Here is a 12,931-nt window from a genome sequence, read left to right on the forward strand (position 1 = left end):
GAAATGCTTTGAAAGGCTGGTCATGGCTCACATCAAAACCATTATCCCAGAAATACTAGACCCACTCCAATTTGCATACCGCACCAACAGATCCACAGATGATGCAATCTCTATTGCACTCCTCACTGCCCTTTCACACCTGGACAAAAGGAACACCTATGTGAGAATGCTATTTATTGACTACAGCTCAGCGTTCAACACCATAGTGCCCTCAAAGCTCATTACTAAGCTAAGGACCCTGGGACTAAACACCTCCCTCTGCAACTGGATCCTGGACTTCCTGATGAGCCGCCCCTAGGTGGTAAGGGTAGGTAACAACACATCCGCCACGTTGATTCTCAACACGGGGGTGCGTGCAGGGGTGCGTGCTCAGTCCCCTCCTGTACTCCCTGTTCACTCATGACTGCACGACTCCCAACACCATCATTAAGTTTCCTGATGACACCACAGTGGTAGGCCTGATCACCGATAATGATGAGATGGCCTATAGGGAGGAGGTCAGAGACCTGGCTGTGTGGTGCCAGGACAACAACCTCTCCCTCAATGTGAGCAAGACAAAGGAGATGATTGTGGACTACAGGAAAAGGAGACCGAGCACGCCCCCATTCTCATCGACGGAGCTGTAGTGGAGCAGGTTGAGAGCTTCAAGTTCATTGGTGTCCACATCACCAACAAACTAACATGGTCCAAGCACACCAAGACAGTCGTGAAGAGGGCACGACAAAACCTATTCCCCCTCAGGAGACTGAAAAGATTTGTCATGGGTCCTCATATCCTCAAAAGGTTTTACAGCTGCACCATTGAGAGCATCCTGATGGGTTGCATCACTGCCTGGTATGCAACTGCTCGGCCTCCGACCGCAAGGCACTACAGAGGGTAGTGCGTACGGCCCAGTACATCACTGGGGCCAAGCTTCCTGCCATCCAGGACCTCTATACCAGGCGGTGTCAGAGGAAGGCCCTAAAAATTGTCAAAGTCTCCAGTCACCCAAGTCATAGACTGTTCTCTCTGCTACCGCACTGCAAGTGGTTCCAGAGCACCAAGTCTAGGTCCAAGAGGCTTCTAAACAGCTTCTATCCCCAAGCTATAAGACTCCTGAACAGCTAATCAAATGGCTACCCAGACAATTTGCATTGCCCCCAACCACCCCCCCTCTACGCTGCTGCTACTCTCTGTTATTATCTATGCATAGTCACTTTAATAATTCTACCTACATGTACATATTACCTCGACACCGGTGCCCCCACACTTTGACTCTGTACCGGTACCCCCTGTATATAGCCCCGCTATTGTTATTTACTGCTGCTCTTTAATTATTTGTTATTCTTATGTTTTGCTTTTTTTTGTTGGTATTTTCTTAAATCTGCATTGTTGATTAAGGACTTGTAAGTAAGCATTTCACTGTAAGGTCTACACCTGTTGTATTCGGCGCATGTGACAAATAACATTTGATTTGATTTAATCAGCAAGCCTTTCCAACCCAGGCCTCTGTCACTCACTGTATAGAGGGAAGGAAGATCATCATTTCCCTGCTAATGAGCAGTGAGCCTCTCACTCCTAACTCCCAGTCTCTGTGTGTCTTTCTCTCAGTGAGTCAGTCAGAGAGACAGAGTTAGCCCTCAGCTCTGTCCTCCTTCCTCACCCAACCCCTTAATGACACATCTCCTCCAGCTCTGCTCTGACTTCACCCGCCTATCTAATGGTACATCCAGATCACATAAAGGACAGAACTGAGACTATTATTCTATCCAAAGTAATGGTGATGGGGTCTCTTTCTGTTGTTATAAATATTCCCTTTTCATCGTTTCACTTTGAGATGGTTTGATTAGCGTGAACCATTATTGCTTTATTACTCACTGTTTTGTTATATTAACATGGCCTCCCCCCATCTTCTCCTGCCCAGGTTCTGGGTAAGGACCACCCGGATGTGGCCAAGCAGCTGAACAACCTGGCCCTGCTGTGTCAGAACCAGGGCAAGTACGAGGAGGTGGAGTACTACTACCAGCGGGCCCTGGAGATCTACCAGACCAAACTGGGCCCTGATGACCCCAACGTTGCCAAGACCAAGAACAACCTGGTGAGAGGGTCACATAGGGGTTAAAAGATCACTGACTTTGAGTGATGACTGCACATTTTAGAATGAGTTATGAGAAGAAGAGTTTCTTACGTTTTGAAGGTCATATTCTTACATTCGGTCTCTCATCCTCTCACAGGCGTCCTGTTACCTGAAGCAGGAGAAGTTCAAGCAGGCTGAAACTCTGTACAAAGAGATCCTTACCCGCGCACATGAGAGGGAGTTTGGCTCTGTAGACGGTAAGACACACACAGTAATCAAGTATCGTCTGTCGTTTGATGTAAAGGTGAATGTTTTCACGCTGCTGTCATCATTTTAGTTGAAAAGCTTCTGAAAACAACAATGACCTTTCAGAAGAATGCTCTAATGGTTTGAGCCAGACCATACCCTGCTGTCTGCCTGAATGTCAGTCAATATTTTTTTGGACCTGCGTGTGTCTGATGGTTGGTTGTTGTTTGTCTCTGACTGCAGATGAGAACAAACCCATTTGGATGCATGCGGAGGAGAGAGAGGAACAGAGCAAGGTGAGAGACTGTGTGTGTGTGTGTGTGTGTGTGGTGTGGATGATGGAGAGTCCACTTTCACTAAGGGCCATGGTATTAGTCACTGCTGATGCTGTGGATTAACTTTCACAACTGACAGGGGAAAGTGTTTCTGTCACGGTGTGAAAGGTTTATCGATTTAGACGGCTGAAGAAGAAATCGTGACCGACCGTAATCTCTCAATTTACCACCACTAAACGCTCTAAACACTCATGTATTTTGGGGCCGCATTACCGATCTCTCAAATCGGCTAATTTCATCTTTTCATATCTGATATAATCCAAATCTCCTTTCACGGTTTAGTGTCATTTGTCAAGTATTAGCTGGAATATTTAGGCTGTTAATTAATGACCAACCATTTTACTATGGTGGTAGATTTCTGTCATTAGCGTTTGAAGTCCTTAAATCCTGACAACTGATGGATGTGGTGGTTCATCTCTAGGGAAAGCAGCAGGACGGCTCCCCGTTCGGAGAGTATGGAGGCTGGTACAAAGCCTGTAAAGTAGACAGGTCAGTATTAAGTATGGAAACTATAGTGGAATGCCTATGGACGTGTATGTGATTACATTAGTTCATGATGTGTTTATAATGTCTGCCCCCAGCCCCACAGTGACCACCACCCTGAAGAACCTGGGCGCCCTCTACAGGCGGCAGGGTAAATTTGAGGCGGCAGAGACCCTAGAAGAGGCCGCTATGCGTTCAAGAAAACAGGTGTGACCACTGTCCTCTTCTGCCACTTACCTGCCTGAATAATAGATTTGCCAGCCCAGGGTAATGTGAAACCGGATGTGAACAGACTGGAGGAGTATCGTTGGTCCAGCTGTCTAAACTGAAATATTAGCAGGTCTTGGTTTTCATCTGTTGTAAACCAATCCATAACAAAATCCAACACATGATGCGATGTTGATCACTGAGAATGTTTTTTTTATGTGTTTGTACGTGTTTATTTGGTTCATAATGTGTGTGTGTGTGTGTGTTTCCTGTCTACATGGCCAGGGTCTGGACACGGTGCACAAACAGCGTGTGGCGGATGTTCTGAGTGAGCCAGAGGCGCGGGAGAAGCAGTGGAGCCGTGAGAGCCTGACCTCCGACGCCACAGTCAAGTACGAGAGTGGCCCGGACGGGGGCGAGGAAGTGAGTATGAGCGTGGAGTGGAACGGGGTAAGTACAGTACACAGCCCAGGCCACACACAGAGAGTAGGGAGGGGTACAGACACACCCCTTAGATCCTCCTAGAGAAAAGCCCAATTGGGATGGAAAATATTTGATATGATTGGCTTTGTGATTAATATCTCATCTGATTTCTCTATTTGCTTTGAAAACGTCTCTAGAAATGATCAATGTTAAGATTATACATTACAATTGATGATTTATTTAAGCTACTAATGAGCAGTGAACAGTGGCTTCTGTCAAGGAGGATATATTACTGAACATTTAAAGTTATTTCTTACCTACTCTTAAAGTGCATATCCTCTACAACTTGTCAATTATTTGATGAGGACTGAGTTGCCAGTGGTAACCTTGGTGGTAAATGTCCTAGATTCTATATGACTCCATACTATTTGTGTGATAGCTAAAGTTATAATGCTGATTGACTGTCTGGCTAGTTTGTAGTTATAATCACCTCCTCTGTTCTATACTAATGCTTCTAGTCTACACTCATGCTTATATTCCTCAACTGAGTGAACACTCCAGCTGCTTACATAAAATTACTTCTCAAACCTTTGTGCCAGCAAGTTACTGTGTCTAGTATAGAAGCCATATGTTTTGTATGGTTCTATTTTGTTTTCAGCAAACAGTATATTGCACACAACGAACTCGTCCTTTCCATGCATTAGTCTGGAAAGGTATGCTATTCCCACGGGCTCTATCCGATTACTGCAGTAAAGTCCTCTTGGTCACAGCATATGTTTGCAAATCACACCACACTCTCTGCTGTAGTTTGCTATTCAGAACTGCCCTGCTCCCATAGCAACAGTAGCCGTAGTGCCCAAGGCAACCAATCAGCATCTCCTCCTTGGAGTCCCCTGCCTGCCTGGTCTGCCCTCAGCTCAAGGCTCCGGGGAGACTGGGCTCAGGCACATTCGTAACCTGTGTTCTCTACTGTACTGCTCACCTATCGGACTGTCTGTCAGACACTAACAACTTGTTAAACAACACCTCTGTCGCCATGGTGACTCATTCATGTTCTCATCACTACTGATGCATGTGGGCTCTGTACTGTACATCTTCAATGTCCCTCTGACACTTTCATCATGTGTGTTTGTGATTACTGTCTGTACTGTATGTGCCTCTCCTGCCCATTGGTCGCTGCTTGTGTGTGTGTGTGTGTGTGTGTGTGTGTGTGTGTGTGTGTGTGTGTGTGTGTGTGTGTGTGTGTGTGTGTGTGTGTGTGGTGTGTGTGTGTGTGTGTGTGTTTGCTCAGACACAGTATGTGTTTGTGTGACCTGTAGAGCTGAAACCTCTGTCAGACACACACAGTACATACTGGTAAGGATGGATGGACAGACTTAAACATGTATGATGATTGTGATACAGTACCCCTGCTGTCTTTTTCTCTGCATCCAGTGGCAGGTTATTACCAGCCAGAGTGGTGGGACAGCATACAACCTGTCCCGTTATTCTAGCTGATTCTGAGTGTCTATTTACTGTCTGCATCCCTTTGTCTGTGCATGCAGTGCTGTGGTGGGCTAACTTGTTGTTTCCTCTCTGAGTAAAACCTGTACTACTGTGTGTGTAACTATGATTTAAGTGTGCTAGAAAACAGACTGTTCCCCAGACACAGTATCTCTCCAAGAATACCCCCTTCACTTCTGCTTTGTTTGGTGTTCTGTCACCCACTTTAGTCCTATTTTCCATTTGTTTGTCGTCTTTTGTTTTTTTTCCGGAGCTTTGATTTGATTTGCCCATGGATGAGCCTCAGGTCCTCTGAACTTGGCAGTGGAAAATGGCTGATGGCTTTGTACAGGGAATTGACTAATGTTTATTATAGAAACCTAACTGGGTTAGAACACACAGGCAGTTGTTTTAGTTTAGTTTGGGGTTATAGTCACATTGTTGGTTGTTTTGTGGATAAACTTTACAGTTTTTTTTAGATCGGCTGAATTGAGCCTGATATATTCATTAACTATAGTTCTATTCATTCGCTTTCCAAATGACAAGTACCAAATGTACCATCATGACCAGGATACTGGTTAGCTCATACTGGCTAGGACCTCAGTGTATTGAGAGATACTTTAACTGACCATTTAGGCTCTGAGGTCATATGAGCAATTCCAAATCCATGCTGCCTTTGCTTCAGTTGGATGCACTTGATAAGGGATTCAAGTGCCATAAGGACTGATCTAATTCACTCCTCAATTAGTTTTTAGGCTACTGTTTTTACCATTGGTCCCTGGATTTGTGTGGTTGCTTAGAGTTTCCTTTGCCCTATAAATCTCTTTAGCTGTTGCTAATTTTGAGTGCTGATGCCTTCTGCAGTTGTAAAGCACCGCCACAGCCCTACCTGGAGAAATACTGTCTCTGTAGGGGAAACACTGGCTGACTGCTGCTGTCTGTCTGTCTGACTTGCTCTGCTTTCCTTCTCTTCCTCATTTTCTCACTTTACTCTACCTCATCTTCATCTCTGTTTTTCAATACCCTCTTCTGCCTCTCTTGGTATTCCTTTAATTTGTCTCTCTTTCTTTCTTCCTCTCTCTCTGCACCCTGTCTGACCGGCAGGCATAATCCCAGATGCCTTGTTGTGGTTCTAAGTACTTGTCTTCTGCATGGCGGACGCCAGCGCGCCTGCCACCCCTCCAGCTTTGCAGTTGTGTCTTCTCTTCAGGCTCTTCTCTCCTCCTCTGGGCTGTCTGTCTGGTGACTCTACTGGGCCAAGATGTCCCTAGTTCTATCCTCCTATCCACTGTCAATGGGACCAGGGGACAGGGGGGCTGGGCTCTATGTCTCAGAACCAAACCAAGCCACTCCTGCCTCCTGCCATTACCTTATCTTGCTCTTTGCTGTACTTAAATACTGTGTCTCCTCGCTCTATCTGTTCTATCTCTCAGTAGGGTGTGTGTGGTGTTGCGTTTCCAGCATTTACTAGAAGTAATGATGCATACCGGTCTGCTTTTGCTCGTAGTGATTTAACTAACATACTGTGAATTCTATGAGTTGGTGGCATGATCATCATACTGTATGCTCCCTCAGAGTACCGTGGTGGCTCTAGGCTGCTGTCCAGTTTCTTTAGTAGTGTTTGATCCTGTGCTCCATATGGTCCTATTGATGTCAAACTTAACAGTGTTGTCATGTCCTGATCAGGAGGGGGTGTCAGAAGACAATGCAGCTCCTGTGTACTCCTGTCTATACAGAGCCAGATGGTGGGAGGGGATGGGGAGTGTAGAGGGTGGTATAGGACAGAGGGGTGGGACATGCCTCACTCTGCAGAGTGGAATCTGGACACTTCTCTTCATGGCTCCTACTAATCTACTCTGTCCTGTCTGTGCTTCTTATAGTATGTATCTCTTAACTTCTAATAAAGCGTAACTCTTTGCTCACCCACATCTTTGCCTGTAGCCTCTTTGTGTGCTCTCTCTTTCTCTCTGCTGTGTGTGTGTGTGTGTGTGTGTCTAAATCTTGATGGTAGAGATCAACTCCGGGACCATGGTAAAGTGACCCCTCCTTCTTTTCCTTCTCTTCTCTATGGTGGTGTCCTAGTGGATAGGTCAGAGGTTAGGGGTCAGAGCTACAGTGGGGAGAACAAGTATTTGATACACTGCCGATTTTGCAGGTTTTCCTACTTACAAAGCATGTAGAGGTCTGTAATTTTTATCATAGGTACACTTCAACTGTGAGAGACGGAAAATCACATTGTATGATTTTTAAATAATTAATTTGCATTTTATTGCATGACATAAGTATTTGATCACCTACCAACCAGTAAGAATTCCGGCTCTCACAGACCTGTTAGTTTTTCTTTAAGAAGCCCTCCTGTTCTCCACTCATTACCTGTATTAACTGCACCTGTTTGAACTCGTTACCTGTATAAAAGACCACCTGTCCACACACAATCAAACAGATTCCAACCTCTCCACAATGGCCAAGACCAGAGAGCTGTGTAAGGACATCAGGGATAAAATTGTAGACCTGCACAAGGCTGGGATGGGCTACAGGACATATGGGCAAGCAGCTTGGTGAGAAGGAAACAACTGTTGGCGCAATTATTAGAAAATGGAAGAAGTTCAAGATGACGGTCAATCACCCTCGGTCTGGGGCTCCATGCAAGATTTCACTTCGTGGGGCATCAATGATCATGAGGAAGGTGAGGGATCAGCCCAGAACTACACGGCAGGACCTGGTCAATGACCTGAAGAGAGCTGGGACCACAGTCTCAAAGAAAACATTAGTAACACACTACGCCGTCATGGATTAAAATCCTGCAGCGCACGCAAGGTCCCCCTGCTTAAGCCAGTGCATGTCCAGGCCTGTCTGAAGTTTGCCAATGACCATCTGGATGATCCAGAGGAGGAATGGGAGAAGGTCATGTGGTCTGATGAGACAAAAATAGAGCTTTTTGGTCTAACTCCACTCGCCGTGTTTGGAGGAAGAAGAAGTATGAGTACAACCCCAAGAACACCATCCCAACCGTGAAGCATGGAGGTGGAAACTCATTCTTTGGGGATGCTTTTCTGCAAAGGGGACAGGACGACTGCACCGTATTGAGGGGAGGATGGATGGGGCCATGTATCGCGGATCTTGGCCAACAACCTCCTTCCCTCAGTAAGAGCATTGAAGATGGGTCGTGGCTGGGTCTTCCAGCATGACAAACGACGAAGCACACAGCCATGGCAACTAAGGAGTGGCTCCGTAAGAAGCATCTCAAGGTCCTGGAGTGGCCTAGCCAGTCTCCAGACCTGACCACCAATAGAAAATCTTTGGAGGGAGCTGAAAGTCCGTATTGCCCAGCGACAGCCCCGAAACCTGAAGGATCTGGAGAAGATCTGTAGGGAGGAGTGGGCCAAAATCCCTGCTGCAGTGTGTGCAAACCTAGTCAGAACTACAGGAAACGTATGATCTCTGTAATTGCAACAAAGGTTTCTGTACCAAATATTAAGTTCTGCTTTTCTGATGTATCAAATACTTATGTCATGCAATAAAATGCAAATTAATTACTTAAAAATCATACAATGTGATTTTCTGGATTTTTGTTTTAGATTCCGTCTCTCATAGTTGAAGTGTACCTATGATAATAATTACAGACCTCTACATGCTTTGTAAGTAGGAAAACCTGCAAAATCGGCAGTGTATCAAATACTTGTTCTCCCCACTGTATGTGAATAACCACAGAGCATGAAAAGCTGTTACTCCAAGATCTGATCAAACATAGCAGGATGGATATTGCTACCTTGTTGTAGATGAATAAAGCATGAAAAGCTTTAGAAGGAATTTACATTGCTCTGCTCTGTTGACCCAAGAGAACTATTGTGAGCATAACCTTATACAATGTTTTTGGAGGGCTTCTCTAATTTCTTTATAGCATCATTTCTGAATAGCACACGGATGAGGCCGAAATGTTTTGTCTCAACAGAGAGTCTAATCGGATGCACATGCAAAAACAAGCACATGCACAGTCCATCACATATGCAGACAGAAGAAGTTGCTGAACCAATTCTCTGTATTTTGATTGTGCGTGCATGCATATCTGTACTGAGTATGCGTGCATGTGGGGGTGTGTGCAACTCTGCATGCATGTTTGTCTCTACCTGTGTGTATGCAAGATGTGAGTGTGAAAGTAACCCTCTGACCTCTCTCATCAGGACGGTTCCGGCTCTCTGAAGCGGAGCGGCTCCTTCAGTAAACTCCGTGCCTCTATTCGCCGCAGCAGTGAGAAACTGGTCCGCAAGCTGAAGGGTGGCAGCTCACGGGAGTGGGACCCCAAAAACTCTGGGTAACTATTCTCCTCACCTTTGACCCCTTCATGCACAGTTAGTTAAATAAAGGTTAAATAAATATTATTTTTCAAAAAAAGTATTTTTTGTATCTTTTTGTATTTAACCTTTATTTAACTAGGCAAGTCAGTTAAGAACAAATTCTTATTTACAATGATGGCCTACCCCAGCTAAACCCTAACCCGGACGATGCTGGGCCAATTGTGCACCACCCTATGGGACTCCCAATCACGGCCGGTTGTGATACAGCCTGGAATCGAACCAGGGTCTGTAGTGACTCCTCTAGCACTGAGATGCAGTGCCTTAGATTGCTGCGCCACTCGGGAGCCCCAGAAAAGACTAAGCCACCCTGCTCCTGGAGGGATCTCTACTCTGCTGTGGGTTAACTCTGGTGTAACTCTGAGTCCTGTTTGGCACTGCTAATGATCCACTGGGGGTTGCACTAACTAACACATTCAAGAGCCTGTTACTTGTGCATTTTCACTTGCATACACTATGAATGCCACATACTGTGACTGGTACAGACTTTTACTGGCTCAATGTCACGCTCTAGAAACAGGGTACTATTCCAGACTACATTGCCTGTGTGGATATGTCCAGTGAGGGAAGTGCTTTGAGCTGACAGGCAGAGCAAGTCGGACTGATTCTGAAACTACAGAGGACTCCGACTCCTAGTGCCTCAGTCAGCAGTGAGCTTCTCTATTTTATGTCCTTATAACTTGTATAAAAAGTAACATCTGCTTTAAAAATAATAATTGTTCTTCCACAAAAATAGTGAACTAGGCCATTATTACTCCTGTATGAGCGGAGAAAAATACTCACATACGCACAATGCAAAACAACCTTCCGCGGCCATGTGTACACAGAGTACTCTCAATCAGCTGTGAGGGACAATCTGGCTTAGAGACAGGACTAAATAGAAAATGGTTAAGACCTCTAGATGACCAAACTACTACTAATTGCCTGCTTTGAAATGCCTGCATATGAAAACCACATTTTATTTGTTTTCCTTTTTTCACCACATTTTCAAAAGAAGGTGCAAATATCAGTGTTTTTTTGTGAATTAATTTTTGTCTGCATGGGCATTTTGTTTTATTTTAATATTCTAATACATCTATCTATGCTGTGTTTTTATTTATGACTAATAAACTTTTCCAAGTGAATGGCTACTGCATGCCTCATCTGTTTGTTGACATTCTGTTTTCTGACTCATTTTCCTCTCTTCTGCTCTTTCTGTCACAGACCATTTTAACGTTCTTAACTCTTTATTAATGACGATTTAACCCCATTATGATGACCTCTCTAATCCAAGAGACAGTAGAGCGCTGTATCAACAGAATTCAATGAACTTGGCACAGAACACTACTCCCTTTAATCAATTTGTTGTCACACTCTCTTCAACTTTTGTTAAGTGTGTCCTTTAACCCATATGTTATGATTTAGCTCATAGACATGGCTTTATGTATTTGTGTCGGGGCATTGTCTGGGGAAACTAACCCGTGAGTGAGTCTCATTTTTGTTATTAACCCACATACCATCTCCATGGGCCACATGTCCCTCTCCTCACCCCTGACTCTTGACCCCTCAACCCGGCTCTCACTGACATCTCCTTGCATGCCACTGTTCTGGGTGCAGCATGAAGCGAGCCAGCTCACTGGGTGTTCTAAACGTGGTGGACAAGGCTACCGGAGACCTCTTCCAAGTAAGGAGCCTAACTGTCTCTCTCACTCCATCTTTCACATCACTCAATCTTTCCCCCGGGTCTCTTTTCCCTCACCATCCCATGTGTTAATCTTCCTCCCTCTTTCTTACACACTACTCTGAGACTTTATGAAACAACAATTCCCCAATGGTCCTCTTGGTTGTGATCTGTGGTCAAGCTGGCCCTTGCCCCTATCCACCTGTGCAGTCATCTCAGAAACTGGTCACTAATGTAATGACTAACATGTTTCTCATTGTGTGTACACTAATCTATAACCCCTTAGTCACAACTCACAGTAATAAATGATGTGCACGGTAGATGTAGGAAATTATACCTTTTGACAGTTGATTTATGTGGCTGTAATGATGAAATTAGACTTAAGGTGAACCAGGTATAGTAGTCTGTAATCAGATGATCAACAGCAACCATTCAAAATTCTACTTGCAACGTTCCACATTAATTGACTCCAATGTTAATCCTTTTATAAACTGACTGCTATCAATTGTTCACCACGATAAATATGACTGGATTTATTTGAGAATATGCATCACTGGACTATGGTACCATTCTACATGATGGGATATTGGTTCTGCCAACCTACCATACGATAAGGGTGTGACTGCAGAATACAGTAGTGCACCAGATTTCAGCATATTGGCATCTCATTTATATTGTATACTACATTCCCCCAAATACTTCAACAGTAATCAATCATGAACCCTTCATGTCTGTATTCCATATTCAAGCAAAACAGACCTTTTCTCCATGGAAATGTGAAGGATGTTTTGTCTGTGATGTGGACCGTGTACATGAACTGTTTCTCTTTAGTTCTTCAACCTATTCTGAACCCTATGCCCTCTCTGCTGCCTACTCTAGGAGCGAAATAATCATCTGAGAAAGAGTCGTGACCTGAGTGCCAGCCACACTGACCTGGCGCATTGAAGGTCAGAACTCAGAATGTTCCAGTGGAGAGGTGACAGAGGTCATGGGGTCAGTCTCCTGAACAACCCCCTCCCCGTTGTAGGTATACAGCTGGCTACAGTACGTAGGTTTCACAATCTCATTGCACTTTGATCTCATCACTGGTTTGCTTAGGTGTTTTTATTGAAATGTTTTCTCTTTTTTTCTATCAATATATATCGAGCAATATGAGATTAGTTATAATGAATGACAAATGTATAACGCTAAGTCAAGTGTAAATGTGTGTGTGTGTGGATGTAAGTATGCACCTATATTTTATAGTTAAGTGCTCAAATGAGAGAATGTTCATTTTTGTATTTTCTGTGTGTGTGGTTGCTTTGTCCTACCTTACCTCCACAGATCTAAATCGTAACTTAAATCATTTGGTTATCACTTGAATGGAATATGTGAGCAGTTCAGGAGGTCCCAATAGAGTACTTAACTCTGCTGTCTCACCCCCTTTCATCCAAATGTATGTCCTGTGTGTTCTTATTGAAGTGCTAGATGTGCTTGTTGTATTAAGTTTTATGTTTTACATTTGGGTTGTGTAAATTATGGTTTATTTTATTTCCTATGCTGATCTGGGGAATCTTATTTCTTTGTATCAGAGGTCTTGAAACTGATAGCTCTGCTTCTAGTTTCATGATGTTACTGCAATGTCAAGAGACTGCTCAAAATGTATGTGAAGTTATGAGGCAGGATCGTTCTGTTGGCACATTAAGTA

The 12,931-nt window shown here is 44.3% G+C and overlaps 1 protein-coding gene across 7 annotated transcripts in view; it reads left to right on the plus strand.

Annotated features, from left to right (window-relative positions):
• The window catches only part of LOC111968644 (kinesin light chain 1-like), a 36,978-nt gene extending 24,293 nt beyond the window's left edge, over positions 1 to 12,685 (plus strand). The window contains exons 8-16 of one of the 7 annotated variants that reach the window (XM_023994389.3): positions 1,904 to 2,077; positions 2,214 to 2,313; positions 2,546 to 2,598; positions 3,059 to 3,126; positions 3,219 to 3,327; positions 3,613 to 3,777; positions 9,414 to 9,544; positions 11,181 to 11,247; positions 12,124 to 12,685. In XM_023994389.3, the coding sequence (XP_023850157.1) occupies positions 1,904 to 2,077; positions 2,214 to 2,313; positions 2,546 to 2,598; positions 3,059 to 3,126; positions 3,219 to 3,327; positions 3,613 to 3,777; positions 9,414 to 9,544; positions 11,181 to 11,247; positions 12,124 to 12,189 (933 nt within the window). In that variant the 3' untranslated portion in view covers positions 12,190 to 12,685. Of the gene's footprint in view, positions 1 to 1,903; positions 2,078 to 2,213; positions 2,314 to 2,545; positions 2,599 to 3,058; positions 3,127 to 3,218; positions 3,328 to 3,612; positions 3,778 to 6,336; positions 6,724 to 9,413; positions 9,545 to 9,715; positions 9,799 to 11,180; positions 11,248 to 12,123 lie in introns of those variants that run through there. The other 6 variants (XM_023994390.3, XM_023994392.3, XM_070445148.1 and 3 more) reach the window with 6 other exon arrangements.
• Positions 12,686 to 12,931: the final 246 nt, after the last annotated feature.

The sequence above is a fragment of the Salvelinus sp. IW2-2015 genome, linkage group LG9 (assembly GCF_002910315.2).
Source record: "Salvelinus sp. IW2-2015 linkage group LG9, ASM291031v2, whole genome shotgun sequence".
Classification (NCBI taxonomy): Eukaryota; Metazoa; Chordata; class Actinopteri; order Salmoniformes; family Salmonidae; genus Salvelinus; species Salvelinus sp. IW2-2015.